At 41.5% G+C, this 21,755-nt stretch overlaps 1 protein-coding gene across 1 annotated transcript in view; it reads right to left on the bottom strand.

Moving 5' to 3' along the window:
* The window catches only part of LOC124550601 (nuclear RNA export factor 1-like), a 135,068-nt gene extending 116,438 nt beyond the window's left edge, over nucleotides 1-18,630 (bottom strand). The window contains exons 1-3 of the mRNA XM_047125324.1: nucleotides 18,592-18,630; nucleotides 18,244-18,381; nucleotides 8,070-8,269 (exon numbers count right to left, since the gene is read on the bottom strand). Of these exons, the coding sequence (XP_046981280.1) occupies nucleotides 8,070-8,269; nucleotides 18,244-18,361 (318 nt within the window). The 5' untranslated portion in view covers nucleotides 18,362-18,381; nucleotides 18,592-18,630. The remainder of the gene's footprint in view (nucleotides 1-8,069; nucleotides 8,270-18,243; nucleotides 18,382-18,591) is intronic.
* Between the last annotated feature and the right edge of the window lie 3,125 nt (nucleotides 18,631-21,755).

Genomic DNA, 21,755 nt, shown 5'->3' with positions numbered 1-21,755 from the left:
TTGTAAGCACAATGAGAGTTCAAATGTGCCAGGATTTGAACTATCATTCACTGACGTGCTCAATCTTGAATGAATACCAATAAAATGTAAAGGTCACTGAACACTGATTTTGTTGTACATAAAAACCAGTACTGTGACCTATGAAAGCCACTGAAACAATGTGACTTCCTTGGTAATGAAACAGTGAACTTTATAGCAGCATTAGGTTTGAACATCACACCCTCGGACGCAAAACGAGTTCCGATACCCGACTGATGGCCGTGCACCAGCATTCGAGATTGCATCTTATTAGATTTCGTAATTTAAACAGTCGTACAATTACTGCAAATCTGACACATTACAAATGCCTGACTGAGCTCGGTTTCAAAAATAGCTGCACAAATATTAAGTCAGTTCTCGAAAAGATTTCAAAGTGATCCAACGATTCGCATCTCAATAATAACCTAACTTTAGGATAACACAGTTACAAGGAATGTCAGTAGACGAATGACAACACAGTACACAAATGTCAACAGCATTCCTCCACTCCTCGTATAATCCCATTTGGCCACCACTGCTACGATCTTCTGCCAGTGTCTATTAAGTCCAGGAGAGAAACGTGAAAGCAGCACCACATGCAGTGTAGTCAATATTGCATTTAGTACCCTATCGACTGACGCATCGTCAGTCTGCAGCAGTGCTAGTCAGTGCAAGCCACCACTACCGTAACTGCGCCAAGTGGTCACAGCATTTCGCCATCACGATCGGTGTCAGTATGGCGGTATGATCGCCAGATCGGCTACTGGCAAAGTTCCCAAAATATGAACACATGCGCAGTATTGCAACAAGGGAACTACGTGATGACTGAGGCAACCGTATTTCGACACGCCTGGCTGGCACTGCAGCGTTTAAGCACTGGACAACCAGCGGGCAGAGGGCATCAAGTCAGTGCCCACAGTGGAGCAGCCTACCCCACGTGGCCAAGAAAAGCAGTCATTCTACTGCCAACATACTGGTGCAGTCACCGACATCTGTTGACCTACGCAACCACCAGTAAAACCGTCCGGCATTAGCTCAGACTGGCCTACGGTGAAATTGGGACGCTTCTAGCGACCAGCTCACTCACAAAGTATTGTAGCCAGGAGCCACACGGCAAACATTGTAGGTCGGGGTTAACTCCCCGAATGAGACTGCCCTCGCTCTCAGCCGCTGCTGCCCGGACTGGTAGTATCATTCGGTCGCTATTCTAAAGTGAGGCCGGACTTTGTGGCCGGCACTGACTTGGGGCCCGTCAGCCCCACCCTGCACCTGGCTGGCAAACACGAACTGCTGCGAGCCGAACTGCACCATTTTCGATATCGATAGAACACTTCCACCGAGGATTCTGGTTTTGACCTCCCTCCCCCTGCACCTGCCGGATTGGATATATCCAATATAAGCTGTATCAGAAAAATAAATCTACTAGTTCCGACTTGAGTGAGGCTGGGCTCACTGCGGCTCCTGCTAGAGAACTGATGCGCCCAAGATGAAGGGTCAACTGGCCACCCTGACCAGTCTACTCCCGATCTCCCCACCCTCCGACAGATTCAATGCTACCTGGCACTGTCGGCGCCATTACAAGTTTTGTGTTAGCAGAAGAGCCAACACCGTGTTACAAGTGGAGGCCGAAATGCACGCGTTTTAGCTCAAGCAGGCTAGTGTGAGGAGGGAAGAACTATACTGACGTGAGCTCTGGAACATGACAAGGAATGAGAATTCAGAAAGTGGACGTAATTAGTTTAATACTTAACTTTCATCTATTAATGATGAACATCGCTCCTGATGGTACATGAGTCACAATATTATCTGTTCAGAATACATTCTTGAAGATATTACTTATAGTAACTGAATATGGCGCCTTGCTAGGTCGTAGCAAATGATGTAGCTGAAGGCTATGCTAAACTGTCGTCTCTGCAAATGAGAGCGTATGTAGACAGTGAACCATCGCTAGCAAAGTCGGCTGTACAACTGGGGCGAGTGCTAGGGAGTGTCTCTAGACTAGACCTGCCATGTGGCAGCGCTCGGTGTGCAATCACTGATAGTGGCGACAAGCGGGTCTGACGTATACTAACGGACTGCGGCCGATTTAAAGGCTACCACCTAGCAAGTGTGGTGTCTGGCAGTGACAACACAACAAGTATTATCAGTACCTGAAGTTTACTGCAAGTCAGTAAGGGTCAAGTATGTCACAACTGAAACTGAATTCTACAATTTTCAATGTAGAAGATGTAGTCCATTTCATCTTAAGATATTTTATTATTGTTATAGAAAAGGAAATATTTCGTTTGATTACAGTATAAGCCCATCGGTCAGATCCTTGGAATTTTAGAAGGGCAGTTGCTGCTATTGTGAAACTTTGCACTATCAATCTCATTACTTTATTTGCCGACTGAGTCATTCCATGTCAAATCAACACACCTATTTTACCTCACCCTCTTAGATTTTGGTGAAAGTTGGTATAGTTATAGTGGGCACTGAGACTAAGAAAATACCAAATTTCAATTTTTTATCTCATACCATTCCTGAAATATGGCTATGTAAACTTTTCAAAAACCAGCCAAAAATGTGTGAACGGACTTTTTTAAAATTGTTGTACGAGCTGCCCTAATTGACCTAGAGAACTGGGAAAGGTGTCATTTTGCAGCATTTTGCATGTTCTTTCCAGGGATATACAACAAAACATAGCTTCTAATTAATAACCTTTTTCAAAATACTAATAAATATTTTGATTTAATTCTAATTTTTTTTTACAAAAAGTACATAATTGAAAATTTTCAAAATATTTCCATAACTACTTCATACTATTGTAAATCACATGGCAAAATATAAATGTGGGATGATGGGTTCATTGTTAAAAAAAAATTTTCCAGACTCTTGTTTTTCAACAGCCCTAGTTTGACCAAATTGACCTTCAACAAACAGGAATTTCTTTAAAATATACTGAAAGGTAAGTAAAAAAAGTATTAGAAATATCAAAACATCACCTTATTAAACCAAAACTCATCAGCATATTTTATAATTAAGTTGATTGCTTATTTGCATTTCATACAACTTCACTAACAGTATATTAACCAATATAACAAAAACAAGAAATTGAGCATTTAACTACACTCTGAAATAAAGTACGAATAAGTACAAGTATTTACATAATAGTTCTTGTCCATGATGTTTGAAATGGAACTATTAAACAAAATAAATATGTAATGCTTGTTTTTGAGTAACAGGTATCTGTACATAGCTAAATTTAACACAATAGGTACTAATAATAATTTTGAAACAACTTTCTATAAAATATACATTAACACTAACCTGAGACAAAAATTAAGTTTTGAGTTGAAAGCAGTTTCCCAATAAATTGTCTTGGAACTTCACATATTACATTTTAATAAAGCTGACTGGGTTTGGTTTACATCACTTTCATTAAGAATGTATGTTCTCCCTGTCAGAGTAAATGGATTCACTTTTGTGAGAACATCCACAACCAACACCCACAGGACATATGCATGTGCAGGATAAGAGAATGACTTAGCTGGTCCACATGGAGGAAGAAAAGTTATTTTAACTTCACCAAGTTCTTCGTTTTTTTCTAAAATGTACCCAAGCCACCAGTTTCTGCCATATACAGTGGTGACATAGCCTGATACATCTTGTAACTTCAGTTTGTCTGGTGATGTAGTTATTTCCCCCTCCCAACTCTGCATATCACCTCAGAAGTATTTGACTATTGATTTTGATGTAGTGTTGGGAATGAAAGCGTGAAATTGCTGTGTTCCTTTGATTGTCAATGCCTCTTCAAGTCGGCTTTTTAAGAATATTTCTGAAGCAGCGTAGTCTTCTTGAGTGGAATATGCAAAATCAACATTTGTGATATTATCTACTGCCCACTCAAATATATCTCGTGCGGTTTGGATCTGATTTTGGTATGGGCTTTGCAAACTTACACGAGCTGCCAGTCTCTTTACTGAACCCCCTACTCCATCACAAGGCCCTTTCCCATGTGCTGTGGCTGAAAAGTGGCACTCAGCTTTTATGTTGAAGTCTTCCTCATGAAGGCTAAGGTTCAGGAAGTTTTTCTTATTTTTATACTGAGCGGCAGAACCATCAGAATAATAGTATATATTTTTTGGACTCTTTTGAAATTTATTTGTTAAATATGAAATTAGTTTCTTTTGAAAGGTGTAACCCGCAGTTTTATTGTGCTCCAGGCAATCAGAAACAATGACAAAGCTCATATGCTCAATTTTTTTTTTAACAATGAACCCATCTTCATCCCACATTTATATTTTGCCATGTGATTTACAACAGTATGAACCATGGACCTTGCCGTTGGTGGGGAGGCTTGCGTGCCTCAGCGATACAGATAGCCGTACCGTAGGTGCAACCACAACGGAGGGGTATCTGTTGAGAGGCCAGACAAACGTGTGGTTCCTGAAGAGGGGCAGCAGCCTTTTCAGTAGTTGCAAGGGCAACAGTCTGGATGATTGACTGATCTGGCCTTGTAACAATAACCAAAACGGCCTTGCTGTGCTGGTACTGCGAACGGCTGAAAGCAAGGGAAAACTACAGCCGTAATTTTTCCCGAGGGCATGCAGCTTTCTGTATGATTACATGATGATGGCGTCCTCTTGGGTAAAATATTCCGGAGGTAAAATAGTCCCCCATTCGGATCTCCGGGCGGGGACTACTCAAGAGGATGTCGTTATCAGGAGAAAGAAAACTGGCGTTCTACGGATCGGAGCGTGGAATGTCAGATCCCTTAATCGGGCAGGTAGGTTAGAAAATTTAAAAAGGGAAATGGATAGGTTTAAGTTAGATATAGTGGGAATTAGTGAAGTTCGGTGGCAGGAGGAACAAGACTTCTGGTCGGGTGACTACAGGGTTATAAACACAAAATCAAATAGGGGGAATGCAGGAGTAGGTTTAATAATGAATAGGAAAATAGGAATGCGGGTAAGCTACTACAAACAGCATAGTGAACGCATTATTGTGGCCAAGATAGATACGAAGCCCACACCTACTACAGTAGTACAAGTTTATATGCCAACTAGCTCTGCAGATGACGAAGAAATTGAAGAAATGTATGATGAAATAAAAGAAATTATTCAGATTGTGAAGGGAGACGAAAATTTAATAGTCATGGGTGACTGGAATTCGAGTGTAGGAAAAGGGAGAGAAGGAAACATAGTAGGTGAATATGGATTGGGGGACAGAAATGAAAGAGGAAGCCGCCTGGTAGAATTTTGCACAGAGCACAACATAATCATAACTAACACTTGGTTTAAGAATCATGAAAGAAGGTTGTATACATGGAAGAACCCTGGAGATACTAAAAGGTATCAGATAGATTATATAATGGTAAGACAGAGGTTTAGGAACCAGGTTTTAAATTGTAAGACATTTCCAGGGGCAGATGTGGACTCTGACCACAATCTATTGGTTATGACCTGTAGATTAAAACTGAAGAAACTGCAAAAAGGTGGGAATTTAAGGAGATGGGACCTGGATAAACTGAAAGAACCAGAGGTTGTACAGAGATTCAGGGAGAGCATAAGGGAGCAATTGACAGGAATGGGGGAAATAAATACAGTAGAAGAAGAATGGGTAGCTTTGAGGGATGAAGTAGTGAAGGCAGCAGAGGATCAAGTAGGTAAAAAGACGAGGGCTAGTAGAAATCCTTGGGTAACAGAAGAAATATTGAATTTAATTGATGAAAGGAGAAAATATAAAAATGCAGTAAGTGAAACAGGCAAAAAGGAATACAAACGTCTCAAAAATGAGATCGACAGGAAGTGCAAAATGGCTAAGCAGGGATGGCTAGAGGACAAATGTAAGGATGTAGAGGCCTATCTCACTAGGGGTAAGATAGATACCGCCTACAGGAAAATTAAAGAGACCTTTGGAGATAAGAGAACGACTGGTATGAATATCAAGAGCTCAGATGGAAACCCAGTTCTAAGCAAAGAAGGGAAAGCAGAAAGGTGGAAGGAGTATATAGAGGGTCTATACAAGGGCGATGTACTTGAGGACAATATTATGGAAATGGAAGAGGATGTAGATGAAGATGAAATGGGAGATACGATACTGCGTGAAGAGTTTGACAGAGCACTGAAAGACCTGAGTCGAAACAAGGCCCCCGGAGTAGACAATATTCCATTGGAACTACTGACGGCCGTGGGAGAGCCAGTCCTGACAAAACTCTACCATCTGGTGAGCAAGATGTATGAAACAGGCGAAATACCCTGAGACTTCAAGAAGAATATAATAATTCCAATCCCAAAGAAAGCAGGTGTTGACAGATGTGAAAATTACCGAACTATCAGCTTAATAAGTCACAGCTGCAAAATACTAACACGAATTCTTTACAGACGAATGGAAAAACTAGTAGAAGCCAACCTCGGGGAAGATCAGTTTGGATTCCGTAGAAACACTGGAACACGTGAGGCAATACTGACCTTACGACTTATCTTAGAAGAAAGATTAAGGAAAGGCAAACCTACGTTTCTAGCATTTGTAGACTTAGAGAAAGCTTTTGACAATGTTGACTGGAATACTCTCTTTCAAATTCTGAAGGTGGCAGGGGTAAAATACAGGGAGCGAAAGGCTATTTACAATTTGTACAGAAACCAGATGGCAGTTATAAGAGTCGAGGGACATGAAAGGGAAGCAGTGGTTGGGAAGGGAGTAAGACAGGGTTGTAGCCTCTCCCCGATGTTGTTCAATCTGTATATTGAGCAAGCAGTAAAGGAAACAAAAGAAAAATTCGGGGTAGGTATTAAAATTCATGGAGAAGAAATAAAAACTTTGAGGTTCGCCGATGACATTGTAATTCTGTCAGAGACAGCAAAGGACTTGGAAGAGCAGTTGAATGGAATGGACAGTGTCTTGAAAGGAGGATATAAGATGAACATCAACAAAAGCAAAACAAGGATAATGGAATGTAGTCTAATTAAGTCGGGTGATGCTGAGGGAATTAGATTAGGAAATGAGGCACTTAAAGTAGTAAAGGAGTTTTGCTATTTGGGGAGCAAAATAACTGATGATGGTCGAAGTAGAGAGGATATAAAATGTAGGCTGGCAATGGCAAGGAAAGTGTTTCTGAAGAAGAGAAATTTGTTAACATCCAGTATTGATTTAAGTGTCAGGAAGTCATTTCTGAAAGTATTCGTATGGAGTGTAGCCATGTATGGAAGTGAAACATGGACGATAAATAGTTTGGACAAGAAGAGAATAGAAGCTTTCGAAATGTGGTGCTACAGAAGAATGCTGAAGATTAGATGGGTAGATCACATAACTAATGAGGAAGTATTGAATAGGATTGGGGAGAAGAGAAGTTTGTGGCACAACTTGACCAGAAGAAGGGATCGGTTGGTAGGACATGTTCTGAGGCATCAAGGGATCACCAATTTAGTATTGGAGGGCAGCGTGGAGGGTAAAAATCGTAGAGGGAGACCAAGAGATGAATACACTAAGCAGATTCAGAAGGATGTAGGTTGCAGTAGGTACTGGGAGATGAAAAAGCTTGCACAGGATAGAGTGGCATGGAGAGCTGCATCAAACCAGTCTCAGGACTGAAGACCACAACAACAACAACAATGAAGTAGTTACGGAAATATTTTGAAAATTTTCAATTATGTACTTTTTGTAAAAAAATTAAATCAAAATATTAATTACCATTTTGAAAAAGGTTATTAATTAGAAGCTATGTTTTTTTGTCTATCACTGGAAAGAGCATGAAAAATGCTGCAAAATGACACCTTTCCCAGTTCTCTAGCTCAATTAGGGCAGCTCAAGGTCAATTTAAAAAGTCCGTTCACATATTTTTGGCCAGTTTTTGAAAAGTTTACATGACCATATTTCAGGAAAGGTTTGAGGTAAAAAATTGAAATTTGCTATTTTTCTTAGTTTCAGCACCCACTATAAGTATACCAACTTCCAGCAAAATCTAAGACGGTGAGGTAAAATTTTTATTTAAAGAGTGTTGATTTGACATGGAATGACTCGACTTTGAAAGTCACTCTGTACATAGTACGATACACAAGTGTGGTACTTACTGTAATTTTATGCCAGATGTCGGGTGTTGCATTTGACAGAATATTAGGATGTGCAGCTAGTAAGCGGACCGCATATTTACCGAGAACGTCTATCTCGTCATTCGTATCTTCCACCTCTGTCACTTCATTCGTAAAGTCCACTTCACTCACTTCATCAGTAAGGTCCTCCCGTATTACTTTTTCTGGAGCTGCTGCACTTTCTAGAAGTAAAAAGATGCAACATTTAGTAATATAGCTGGTTCATGTTAATTACATGAAATTCATACAGAAGGTGTTCCCGAGGCACACACTGATGTCTTAAAGTTACACATAATCAGAGGAACTAAATGGAGATAAGAAGGAAGGCAGGAAGGAAGATCAAAGTTTAATATTCTACAGTTGACAATCCCATTAGAGAGCTTACAGGCTTAAGAAAGAATGAGTAGTATTCACAGGTGAAAAGCCAAGACGTGACATTCTCAAATAAAAATGTTACCGCATGAGAAACTCTAGGCTCAGTCAGAGAGGTGCACCAAACATCATCGTTTCATGCCACAGCACACATAATGCAAGGCCGCAGTCAGCTGCTGCGAGAAAGATGTACTCAAAAGTGTAACAGACAGAGGCGTAACTATTGACTCTACAGACAAGGCGGCGGCAAGGACCCGTGTGACCCCTGACGCATCAACGAGACTATATTCAATTAACATCCATTTAATGATGAGAGTTTTACAGTGAATCAGTCTGCTCCTCCACTGCTCAGCGGAAGAATCACTATGTTCCAATGTGGGAACACGCCAAATGGCACGTCATAACCTGTTGTGGAATCTGCGGTTAACGGAACCAGTGTTGCCCAGGGTCAGTTCTGCTGCCTCGTACGAGGCACAGTGGCACGTTCCTGTGGCCCAGTGTGACCAGACAACTCCCAAAGCCCCCGCACTCTCGTCTAGCATAACTGTGCTTAGGCTCAGCCCCAAAAATCTGCACACCCATAGCAGCGATTGTCCTGACGGCGAGAGGATAGAAGTCCCGACAGCGGCACGGAGGACATCTCGAGGAGAGGCCCGACTGTACAGTCGGTAAAGCAGCAAACGCTCTGCCAAGAAGTGGCGTCAACGGGCTCCCTGATCGCAAGTTGAGCAGCTTGCAGTCAGAGGTGTCCGTTCTATGTCTACGGAATATTTGCCCAACCCTCACTTTAAGTCAGTCACCACTGTGACTGACAGGAACGACAGCTTGCAAAATTGAAGTTCGCATCACACCAGGACAGATGCTGGCTGTTAGAAGCGGACTCCAAACGGGCAGCAGCTATCCACAGTTCATCACCTATCACAAGGTCATTCTGCAGCTAACGGAGCTGGCCTTCCATTGGTGTCACTGGTACAGTTGGAATGACCTACTCCGACTTCGAGACGCAGGAAGAAGAAAGTGGTCAATGACCTAATCCCCCTACTGGGGGGCTTTTCAACCCTGTCAGTGTACTCTGCTGGAATAATGTTTAGTTTCAGAGCTCCAGCGTGTTCTTTTCTACAAGGTTCGCAGTCCGAAAGGCATTCTTGCATTGTCTTTTGAAGTAGTTACTCCACGTTGCCCCATTAGCAGAATATCACTACATCTCCTTTGCAATGATGTCACAGTGCTGCACCAGGTGTTTCTAATGTGCTCTCTCTCGCAGAGTCTGTGGTAATGTAATTCTCTTCATTTGTGTTCCCATGCCCATGTGTTTTTATACTTGTTAATACAACCACTGTGTACCACGCAGGTACGCTATGCTCCAGACAGCTCAAAAACTTGTATTCTCTGCTCTAATACTATTCTGCTGGGTAACACCAGGTTCAATCTCTTCTCCTGCCAGTGATTTTTCCTCAGAGGGAGGAGTGGAACTGAGTCCACTCAGCCTCATGAGGTGAATCGAGGGGATACTCAATCGACAAACAGTGGTTCCGGGGTCTGGAAAGCCGACATTGGCTGGGAGCGTGATGTGCCAATTCCGTGCCCCTCCATATCAAGTCCTAATAATGCCATGCTGCAGATGATGGCAGTTCAGCAGTAACTGGTCCAGCAGGACCTCAACGCAAAAGTGGGGGGGGGGGGGGGGGGTCACTGTTATGTACTGCATGCGTTGTGTTTGAGGAGTTGGTATGAATATGAGGGTGGTTTGACAGGACTAGTAAATTTCCTCAAAAGAATTAAACAATTTCATGGTTGGTATGCTTGATTATTCCAAAGAGCGTATAAAAGTATCAACAACGTACAGAGAACAGTTCATTGTTGACAGCCGTCTGAATTGGTCAGTGTGTTGACTGTGATTGAAAATGGGGAAAACCAAGTTTCGTGTTGTTATTGAACATTTTCATTTGAAGGGCTGGATGAGCACACAAATCGGAACAGAACTGGATGACATTCAAGCAGAATATGCATTATCATTGAAGACTATTTACTTTTGGATCAATGAATTTAAATGAAGCATGGGCATCAAAATGAGGTCACCATAAAGGAAAGCACTGACAAAATCCATGATACAGTAATGCAAGACTGCCGTATAAAACATTTGTGAAAGTGCAGAGACTGTAGGTATCTCAACTGAACAAGTACATAATATACCACTCAGAGAATGGCTACAAAGAAGCTGTGTGCGAGGTGGGTGCCACAGTTGCTCACAGTTGACCAAAAGTATGCTCAGAACGACATTTCAACCATTGTATGGCAACATTTAATAACAATCCGTAAGACTTTTTCCACCAAGTTGTGACCGCTGATGAAACTTGGATCCATCATTTCAAACTAGAGTCAAATCGGCAGCCAAAACAATGGGCAAAGGCTGGTGGAAGAGAACTGATGAAGGCAAAGACCATTTTGTCAGCTGGTAAGGTGAGGGCCACTGTTTTTTTGGAATTCCTGAGGAATAACTGTCATAGATTAGTTGGAAAAAGGCAGAATTGTAACTGAACCCTGTTATGCTTCACCATTGGATCATTTGAAACTTGGGTTGGCTGAAATCGAGGTTGGCACACAAAAAAAATGCTCTTTCACCAGGATAATACTCCAGCCCACACACCATTGATAACAATGGCAAAAGTGCACTAATAGGACTTTCAGTTGGTTTCTCATCAACCCTCTTCACAAGACTTAGCTCCAAGTGACTTCTTCCTTTTCCCTAACTTGAAACTTTGGTTTGCTGGGAAGAAATTTCCATCAAATGAGAAGTGATAGTAGCAATCAATAAGTATTTTGCAGAGTTTGAGAGATGCTATTTTTCTGATGGGATGAAAAATCTGGAGGACCACTGGACCAAGTATGTAGCCCTCACAGGAGACTGTCGAAAAGTAAGGTGAGTTGCTTATAAAACAAATATTTTTTCTTACTTTTTTTTACCAAACATCAAATCACCCTCGTATTGGGTGGATGGAAAATTAAAAGGGCTGACAGAGTATAACAAGCATGCCTGGTGTAGAGATAAAGAATTAATTACCACCTTTGAAATATAAAGTTACAATGTAATTTTTTTTTGTTTTCTGGTACACACTGCAATCCCAATGCAACAGCACCACGGCACGCCACTAGAGAAGCCACAACAAAATTGTGCAGGCAGTGGAGTAGTGTGCAGTAACTTGTTTTCTGCACCTGAAGGAGAACAATACTGTACAATCCACGCTGAGCTGGTGTAAGGCAACAGTGAAACATCATATGACACAATAGTCATGTGGCACAGATGCTTCCAATGTGGTCACACAGAATCTGAGGACCTGATGCTCAAAGGCCCGGGTAACACAATCAAGACAATGTAGGAAACATTGAAAACCAGTCACTGGATCACATGGGAAAAAGTGAAAACCAGTTACTGGATCATATTTCAACATTTTGTACACAGTAAATTTCACCGCCCAGTGAGGTTCACAACTATTCACCTCCATTAAAAAAGCTGGACAATCCGAGGGAGCAGCAGAAATGTTGTGACTGTGTCAGGCCAATTCTCAGGTGACTTCTTGAGCTACCTTGTCACCACTGATGTATTACTATGACCTCAAAATACCCTTATGAGGTTATGGGAGGTAGTCGAGACGAGATTATGTTGGAAGCTGCGTGAGGACGTGCTTTTGCTCCACGAGAAAGCTGCTCAGGACAGGGTCACACGAGCTGCTTCTGTATGCTCTCCCACACCTCTCCTGTATTCTCCTGACATGGCAACAAGTGACTTCTTTCTCTTTCCTCAGATGAAGAAACCACTGCATGGCAGCCATTTCCACACCAACGACAAGGTGACATTTCCGGAACAGTCAAAATGCTGGCTTCTGTGACCGAAGTCTCCATCTGCTCATTTTCCATTGGGGAAAAATGTGATGCGCTGAATGGTGAAAAAGTTTAGGGCTACACTATCACCAAGTTTAATGGACTTCACTTGATTTTTTCGAGATGACAATTAAAACTCTTTGAGTGCCCCTAGTAGGATAGTTAAGATGCTGGGCAAACTTCCAAAGTGTGTCAAATGAGGACCACTGCAACTGTTCAAACTCTTTATTCAAAGACACAAGCAGTTTCACAAACACACCACCTCTCTGGATTGACTATGAACACCTGTTGATGCAAATATAATTTTTTAAACCAGTTGTGAATTTGAATAAAGATTATTAATAGTCCTTCTTACTCAACATGGAATATGACAACCATGGATGTCCTAAATACAAAGTGCTATGCTCTCAAAGTGTGACAGACAGTGTAAGGTAAGAGATGAGGATTGGTGATTGGGAAGGGGACTCTGTAATGTCACAAGTGATTATGAAGGCAAGATGTGTTAACAATAGCTCATTAGCTGCCAATAGAAATCAAAGCACCTCTCTCCCTCCCTAACCTATGGACACTGCCAGGGAGGAACAGTCAGAGCAGAAAGCATTCAAAAGCTGAGGTGAGAGGCCTCGAGAAGTCAGTTGAGCCAGACTTGAGCAATCAGAAGTCAGCAGAGAAGAAATGGTTGGAGCCTCAGGCTCGAGTTCACTGTGCAGTCTGAGGTGCACTACTTGGGGACAAGCATGTTCGCTGGCAGCTCTGCTTGTGTGGTGTTACAAATATTGATGGCAACAATGACGTACTTCCCATTTGAGTGATGTCAAATTCTTTTTTTATGGAGTTTACGAGATCGTGGTAACATGGCATCATACTTCTTTGAGGCCGCGTCACTTCACAGTGCAGGTCACCGCAGCGATTCAACTAACAGACAGCTGCCGCAAAGAGAAAGGGGTCCACACTGTCAAGGACCTCATTGTGCTTTGTTGTAATGATTAAAACATAACTGAAATCAACAGTTTGGTAACTGATGTACAGAAGACTTTTAGCATCCATTACAAGTTGGTTGATGGCAGACGTGGTTCATTTCACACTAAGAATATTTGTATTGTACATGGTCACTGAGCAATTTAACCATGTATTTTACGGACAATAAACATAGATGTGAGAAGAGTTGTTAGAGAAAAATATATGGAAAATATTTGTACTTTACTTCAACAACTTTAGGTATTTCACATCCCTTGCGGTGTCATAAGGAGCAAACAAAAAGTTTCCTTTCAAAGGCCACACAGTCTAGAATCCATATGCAAATCAGCCAAAATTGCCACGAGTGCTGAGGCAATCATTCTACTGACATTCAAGGTTGGTAACACACAATTTTCTGCTGAATCAAGTAGTCTGACTGCCGGCTGCACATCCTGATCAGACAGGAACCGTTGACACTTCAAGGCCTTTTTAAGGGGCCGTAGGCACAGTAATTGCACAGAGAGAGATCAGGTCTACAGGGTGAGTCCTAGAGTATCTCCCACTCGAGTTGGCGTAACTTGTGTGTTCCAACATTTGCTATACGCAGCAACACACCTTCTCGTGCCATTCCAATACAGCTATCTTCGACAGACGTGCTGAGCCCACGCACATCTTTTATGCTCTGACAGGTGCCTACCTGTGTTTGTCCTTTGGCAGCTGAGAATAACTGCACACTGGTCCTGTTGGGCGCATTTGGTAAAATTTTACAACAGTCCACGTTTCTGCATTTACAGCACGCATGCCAGAAAGACAGATGCCACATTAATACCTTGATTCCGTGTCGGTGCTTTTATACCCATATCAGAGTTATGCTACATTGTATAAACACTGCAGCAAAGCCTTCAAACAGAACCTTTCCATCGCCCATTATACGACACTCCAGTGAGGTGAAGTTTAACTCTACGACTACCTAGCCAATTCATAATAGCAATATAATAATTTTAAATAGTAAAAACAATTTGACATTGTCTGGCCTTTTTGTTATCTATCTTTTCTCACGCCCGGGTTTCCGGGTTCGATTCCCGGCGGGGTCAGGGATTTTCTCTGCCTCGTGATGACTGGGTGTTGTGTGCTGTCCTTAGGTTAGTTAGGTTTAAGTAGTTCTAAGTTCTAGGGGACTGATGACCATAGATGTTAAGTCCCATAGTGCTCAGAGCCATTTGAACCATTTGTTATCTATCTTTGCTTGTAACAAGTGTAGAGAGGGAAACTGCACAACTTCGGTGTGGGACAACAATCACAGTATCTGCGTGAGACAAAGACCTGCACAGCTCTTGGTGTTTGTTTCTTGCACCGTCATCCCAGACTGGAGCAGTGTGGCATACCAGGAGTAAATGCACACAGTCTAACAATCCAGTGACACATATGTGCAGACAGAGAAGATGATATTCATTCATGTATTGAGCTGTGAAAATCACATACTCAATCTTATGCAATGTCCCTCACAGTGCACAGTCTTCTGTAGATGTAGTTAATGTACATTATGAAACAATATATGACTATAGTTGCAGAAGAAACTGCAAAAGCAAAGAAGAGTGACTGATCTGCACTGCCACAGTTGTACATAAATCTATTTCAGATGCAGAAGCTGATAAGTGCAAGAGGACAAACTCAAACCTAAATTCACATATACATATACAGGAAACACTGCTCTCTGCACCTGAAATTAATGGAAAGTCTTATAAAAGGAAATAGTAAATACGCTGACTGAAAACATTATTCCCATATATGGCTTAACTTATTTATATCATCATTAGCTTAGTACTCACTGCTTTGCTCTCGCAGACTGTATGGTCTTTACTTAAATTTTTTGTTGTTCACGAATTGCAGCACCTTCTGAACTTCCACACTAATTAAGGCTATACAAGTATGGTCTTTCCCGAATGTATCTCTGACCAAAAAGCGAATCTGGTAGCTAGAGTCCAAGGTTTTTGTTAATCACGCCATTTGCGTTCTTTCGGTGAAATTTCCGTAGAAACTTCCATCCCCTAACAAATATTTATTTACATTCAACCAAGAGGTGAACTAACAATGTTCACAGATTTAGCTTTAAAATTTTCGTAATATAATGAGACATTTTCTTAAAAATTTTCATCCTTTATTTCATCCTCATAGGGACTGAATTTTCCCAGAAACATAGAAACACATGTTATTTTTACTTCTAACTGAGATGCCAAATACAATTTTTTGTAGATTTAGCTTTGAAAATGCTTTCATAATGCAATAATTTCATAAAACTTTCACAATGAAACACATTCATAAACTATTCATTCTATTTTGCCAACTTAGGAGATTAATTTCCAAAAACAGCACAACTCATTTCTTATGTCTAACAGAGAAACCACATACAAATTTTCATAAATTTAGTTTCAAACATGCTTCCATAATGAAATATTTCCATTAAAACTTTCATCCCCTATTTTACCCCCCGAGGTGTTGAATTTCCAAAAACAGTGAAACATGCATTTCTTTATTTCTAATCGAAACACCAAATTCCAAGTTTCGTAGATTTAGCTTTAAAAATGCTTTCATTATTAAATATTTTCATGAAGCATTTATCCTCTACTTCACCTCATTAGGGGTTAAATTTACACAAACATTTAAACATGTATATTTTCTTATTTGTAACTGAGAAATCAAATATCAATCTTTATCGATGTATCTTTAAAAAAACTTCAGCAGTTCTTTAATAATGATTTATTTTCAAAAAGAAATATTCATAGCTGTAGGTGTTAAATTCTCAAGAATGCTGAAATACATATTTCTTTATTTCTGACCACAAAATCGAACACCAATTTTTGTAGGTCTACCTTCAAAATTGCCTTAAAACTGTCATGTTTTCAAAAGCCTTTCAACCCAATTTCACCCCTTAGATGTGGAATTTCAAAAAATACCTTCTTCAACTATGCCTACAGACATAGTGTGGTTACAGCTGAATTCCATGAACTTTTTCGATCGATGAAACGAATGTTTTGTTTGAGTTGCAACACACACTTTATTGTTTGTACATAGTCACTGTGAACAAAAGACGTTACTTTCTGCCTTGTCCTCACACCCAATAGGTCACTCTCAGGCCGAGGTGCAAAGGGCCTACACTTCCTTTCTCGCCTTTAACAACCCACCCCTCTTTTGTCCCTAAAGAAGAAACCAACAGTTAAAGACGCTACGGTAGTTCTTTCTACTTTTGCACACATCTTTCAGCAGTACTGGAATTTCATGTCTTAAAGGTAAGTATTGGCGAACCATTCTGTCTCCTCCTAATTTTACATTTACACAGCAGACCATTAAAACTGCAACATCTACCCCAACGGCAAACAATGAAATCTTACATATCGTGTGTATGCAGCATTTCAGGAAGAATTTGTGACTATGTTCGTGACTTGGGAGAACATAGTGTGTGGAATGTAATACACATTACTACCAGCTTTAGCAGCAACAACGGCTCTAATCCGGCTGGGCTTTGAATCAAACTGAGCTTGGATGACAAATAGGGTATGTTCTTCGACACAGCTACAGCTCTGTGCCAAATGTATCAGCCATAGGGACTGGCGAGCACTGGAGAGCCAGTATCTTGACAACTCGTGACCAGATGCCAGATGCTTTCAGTGTGTGAGAGATCGGGGAAAATTGGTCATCAGGCAAATGATCTAACATCCCCTGCATCAAGGTAGGTCAGGACAGCATAGGTAACACATAGTCCTGTGTTATCTAGTTTGATAAATAATGGCACAGAGACCTCAAAGATAGGGCACAGTCACCAGCTTTAAATTATCAGAAATACAATAGCTGCTGTCAAAATTACTGCAGAGGTGACCCTGTGTACGCAGTAGCACACTGTACCATCACGCCAGGTGCTGGGCTTGATGACTGCAATCTGTTACGGTTAATTCTACACAGAGATCAAAAGATACAGGTATAAGAGAAATAGCTAACAAAGGGCTCCTGTTATACCTGGATAGCAGCGTGTGGAAGACAGAGATAGCTCACTTTTCTGTACTAAACCGACTACAGTATTCCTATATCATTGTAAAATTGATTCCTGAATGAATAAATTGCTATACTACAGACCTAATGCATTGTGATTTCATACCAGGTACTCTTATTTTAGATGTTCCTCACCCAATTAGCGTAGATTACGTTAAAAAATTATGTACATTTTTGATAAACAGCCAACAGAAGACTTACAAATGTCGAGACCCGCTAATGAAACGCCAAGAAATCATGGCAGGAAAAAAGAATCGGTCATAGTACAGTTGGCAAAAGTTGTGATTTAAGTGTCATGTGGAAATCTGTAACACTGAATCAATTCCTGTAACAGTTTACGCTTCCGATAAACTAGTGAAGATGTAATGGTGTGAAAAGTTCCTTTTAGTTCTCTTGAAGTTTCCCCTCGAACTTAGAGAGTAAGTAAATGCAAACTTAGTAAGGCACACAACTTGCTGAAAGTTATGTACTGTACCCCCTTACATTTTCCGTAGTTCATGTGTACACAATATGCACCAAAATTCTCGTCGGGAGCTTCAACATTTTGTAAAATAGGCTTTCCGAGTTTGCCCCGCAATTTTAGCTTTTATAACGAGAAGCGCTTTACATACGCTTTTGAAGTATGTTACACATGGATGGCATCAAATTACAATACAGAGGAATCTGTTTCCACAACATTTATTTCGCATACTTATTCATCGAGTTCGCCAACTCACATCCAAATTATCGCCTTTCAATCTAATCTAGACATCTGGCTACGCTACAGAAAAAGCCGAATATTTGAAACTACAGAAATAGCTAAAACCTGTATAAAATGTACTTAATATACATGAACTCACTACAAAAGTTTTCAATAAAAGATTCGTTTACACCGTGGCTCTAATAAGGTCTATTCATCAATTACCTGCTCCTCCAGATGTGCTAGTCACAGCAGCTGACGTAGCTTGACACGGCACCAAAGGTAGCAACAATGGACGGACTCTTTTCTGAACCCATTTCGCCCTTTTCTTCTTCTTCCCCATTCTCACGTCAGCGTAAAGTTCTACAATAACGTTTGTATCCTGTCACATTCATCTCATTAGCGTAACACAATCACAATTCAAACCTAAACCCCATCAGCAGCAGGAATTCTACACACTACCAGAACACTATTACAAAAGCGTACTGAAGTCTTTCTTCGATCACAATGCAAAGTTAACGAAACAACAGATATATCTTCTACTCTCTCCATGCATTACAATCCATGTCATACCTACGTACTCCGCATAAACAATACCTGCCCCCGCTACTACGTATTTGTTTACGCCTTCGCCCATACAGAATTGCCAGACACCATATCTCAAATTTCCCTAGAATATTCATAGAATTTCCCGTAAGACTCAGAATTTTTTTCCCCCCCAATTTAAACTTTTTTTCAGAACAAATTTAATAATTACTGACCTACAAACTATCTAAATTCTTGAACCTATATAAATTGTATTCACCAAATCAGCACAGGGCGTGGATAGATGCTGCCATTTGAAACGCATTGCCGAATGTTTTGACAGGACGGGACCTGACGGCCAGTGTGAATTGGCCTTTAAACGAACCCTTGGTTTGTATGTTATTGTACAGGTTATGGCATTTGAGCTGTGAGAGGAGTCAGATACAAGAAAGACAAAACCCAAATGTTAGATCCGAAACTAGATTTCGCACGAGGACAAATCCTGGGCCCATTTAAGGAAGAAATGACACGAAGGCGAAAACTCTGTCTGCTGTGACAAACTATCCAACAGCTGGCATGTACATATCATCTGCAGACACGCCACTCTTCCGAGATTTTTTATTGTATTCTTTGATGCAGGTATTTCGAATACGGTAACTAGCTTTTAGTTTAACAGCTGCCACATCACACTCGGGGGCTATTTCCCCACATATAAGTCACAGTGTATACAGTGCTTGATCTCTTATTTATTTATTAACCCAAAAACCTTTAAAAATTGTCGGATACATCATTCGTTTGCAAATATTGTGCATGTGGTATTGACGAAAGATCGTAAAGCCACACGAAAGCAGGCAATCCACATCAATACCACAGACAAATAGCAATGTCTCGCTGCAGTCCGCAACGTCGAATGGGAGAGTCTGGAGAAGACAGCGCCTTTCTCTCATGACTGCAGTGCTCTCGCACAGAGTTTACTAAAGAGCCGAGCTTTAGAAGTGCTCTGCGTCAGTTCGTGACCTCAGCTGAAGCAGTCAATATCATCAAGTGTGACCAAAGAGTTTTTCAGGTCTCAGACGGAAATATAATTTTGTGAATACTGAACATTGTACTTCCAGGGGAGAGCCGTAATTGTATACATAAAGTGATGCTTGAACTGTAATGTTAGGCTGTTGTTGTCGTTCCAGAAGTAGTTCTAAAACCGGCAAAAGTGTACCCGCCAACTACTGCTTTTCTTTTTTCAGTAAAGAAAATGGAAATACGAAGTCTATTGAAACAAATTCCGGAACTCTGTCCACAAAATTTTTCTTTACATACCTTTTACTTTTTGTGCAGGGTCTCCTTCGAAATACGCTCATCCACAATTAATACACCGCTCCCAATGCCATTTCTACACTCATTAAAAAAAGGTTATTATCACCTCACTTCCTAGAGTTCTGGAATCTGTACAGAAAATTGGAAAAAGAGATCAACATAAACATCATTTCCGCCCTTTTTATTGCTCACGAAAACCACACATTGCATGTTGTACCACGATACAGGGAGACCTTCAGAAGTGCTGGTCCAGATTGCTGTACATTAATACCCAGTAGCACGTCCTCTTGTATTGATGCATGCCTGTAGTCGTCGTGGCATACTCCCCACAAGTTCATCAAGGCACTGTTGGTCCAGATCGTCCCACTCCTCAATTGCAATTCGGCGTTGATTCCTCAGAATGGTTGGTAGCTCATGCCGACCATAAACAGCACTTTTTCAGTCTATTCCAGGCATGTTCGATAGGGTTCATGTCTCGAGAACATGCTGGCCACTCTCGTCCTGTGATGTCGTTATCCTGAAGGAAATCATTCACAAGATGGGGGCCCGAATTGTCGTCCATGAAGATGAATGACTCGTCAATATGCTGCCAATATAGTTGTACTATCAGTCGGATCGATGGCATACACATATCGCGCAACCATTATTGCGCCTTCCTTGACCACCAGCGGCGTACGTCGGCCCCACATAATGCCACCCCAAAACAGCACGGAACCTCCACCTTGCTGTACTCATTGGACAGTGTGTCTAGCCGCGCGGTCTAAGGCATCTTGTCACGGTCCGCGCGGCTCACTCCATCAGAGGTTCGAGTCTTCCCTCTGGCATGGGTGTGTATGTTGTGTGTTGTCTTTAGTGTAAGTTAGTTTAAGTTAGATTAAGTAGTGCGTAAGCTTAGGGACCGCTGACCTCAGCAGTTCGGTCCCATAAGACCTTACCACAAATTTCCAGTGTGTCTAAGGCGTTCAGCCAGACCAGGTTGCCTCCAAACACGTCTCTGACGATTGTCTGGTTGAAGGCATATGCGACACTCATCAGTGAAGAGAACGTGATGCTAATCCTGAGCGGTCCATTCGGCATGTTGTTGGACCAATCTGTTCCACACTGCATGGTGTCGTGGTTACAAAGATAGACTTCGCCATGGACGTCGGGAGTGAAGCAGCGCATCATGCAGCCTATTGCACACAGTTTTGGTCGTAACACGATGTCCTGTGGCTGCAACAAAAGCATTATTCAACATGGTGGCGTTACTGTCAGCGTTCCTCCGTAGGTAGCGGTCATTCACTGCAGTAGCAGCCCTTGAGCAGCCTGAGCGAGGCACGTCATCGACAGTTTCTGTCTCCCTGTATCTCCTCGATGTCCGAACAACATCGCTTTGGTTCAATCCAAGACCCCTGGACACTTCCCTTGTTGAGAGTCCTTGCTGGCACAAAGTAATAATGCGGACACGATCGAACTGCGATATTGACCGTCTATGCCTGGTAGAACTACAGACAACACGAGCCGTGTACCTCCTTCCTGACGGAATGACTGGAACTGATCGGATGTCTAACCCCCTCCATCTAATAGGCGCTGCTCATGCATGGTTGTTTACACCTTTGGGCGGGTTTAGTGTCATCACTGAACAGTCAAAAGGACTATGTCTGTGACACAATATCCACTGTCAACGTCTGTCTTCAGGAGTCCTGGGAACTGGGGTGATGCAGAACTTTTTTTTATGTGTACACTTCTGGAAGCTGTCTTGGTATGCCATCCATTTGCTGGATTGCACGAAGTCCCATCTGCGAATTTTCTTTTATGTCGTTTATCATTGTTGGCATTAATGTCAGTCACAATATAAACACTATACACAACATTCATGCATTTCTGATCATGATGATACGTATCCACTCTCTCCTTTGAAC

Source organism: Schistocerca americana, chromosome 9 (genome assembly GCF_021461395.2).
Source record: "Schistocerca americana isolate TAMUIC-IGC-003095 chromosome 9, iqSchAmer2.1, whole genome shotgun sequence".
NCBI classification, from domain to species: domain Eukaryota; kingdom Metazoa; phylum Arthropoda; class Insecta; order Orthoptera; family Acrididae; genus Schistocerca; species Schistocerca americana.
This window is presented reverse-complemented; position numbering and strand designations above follow the sequence as displayed.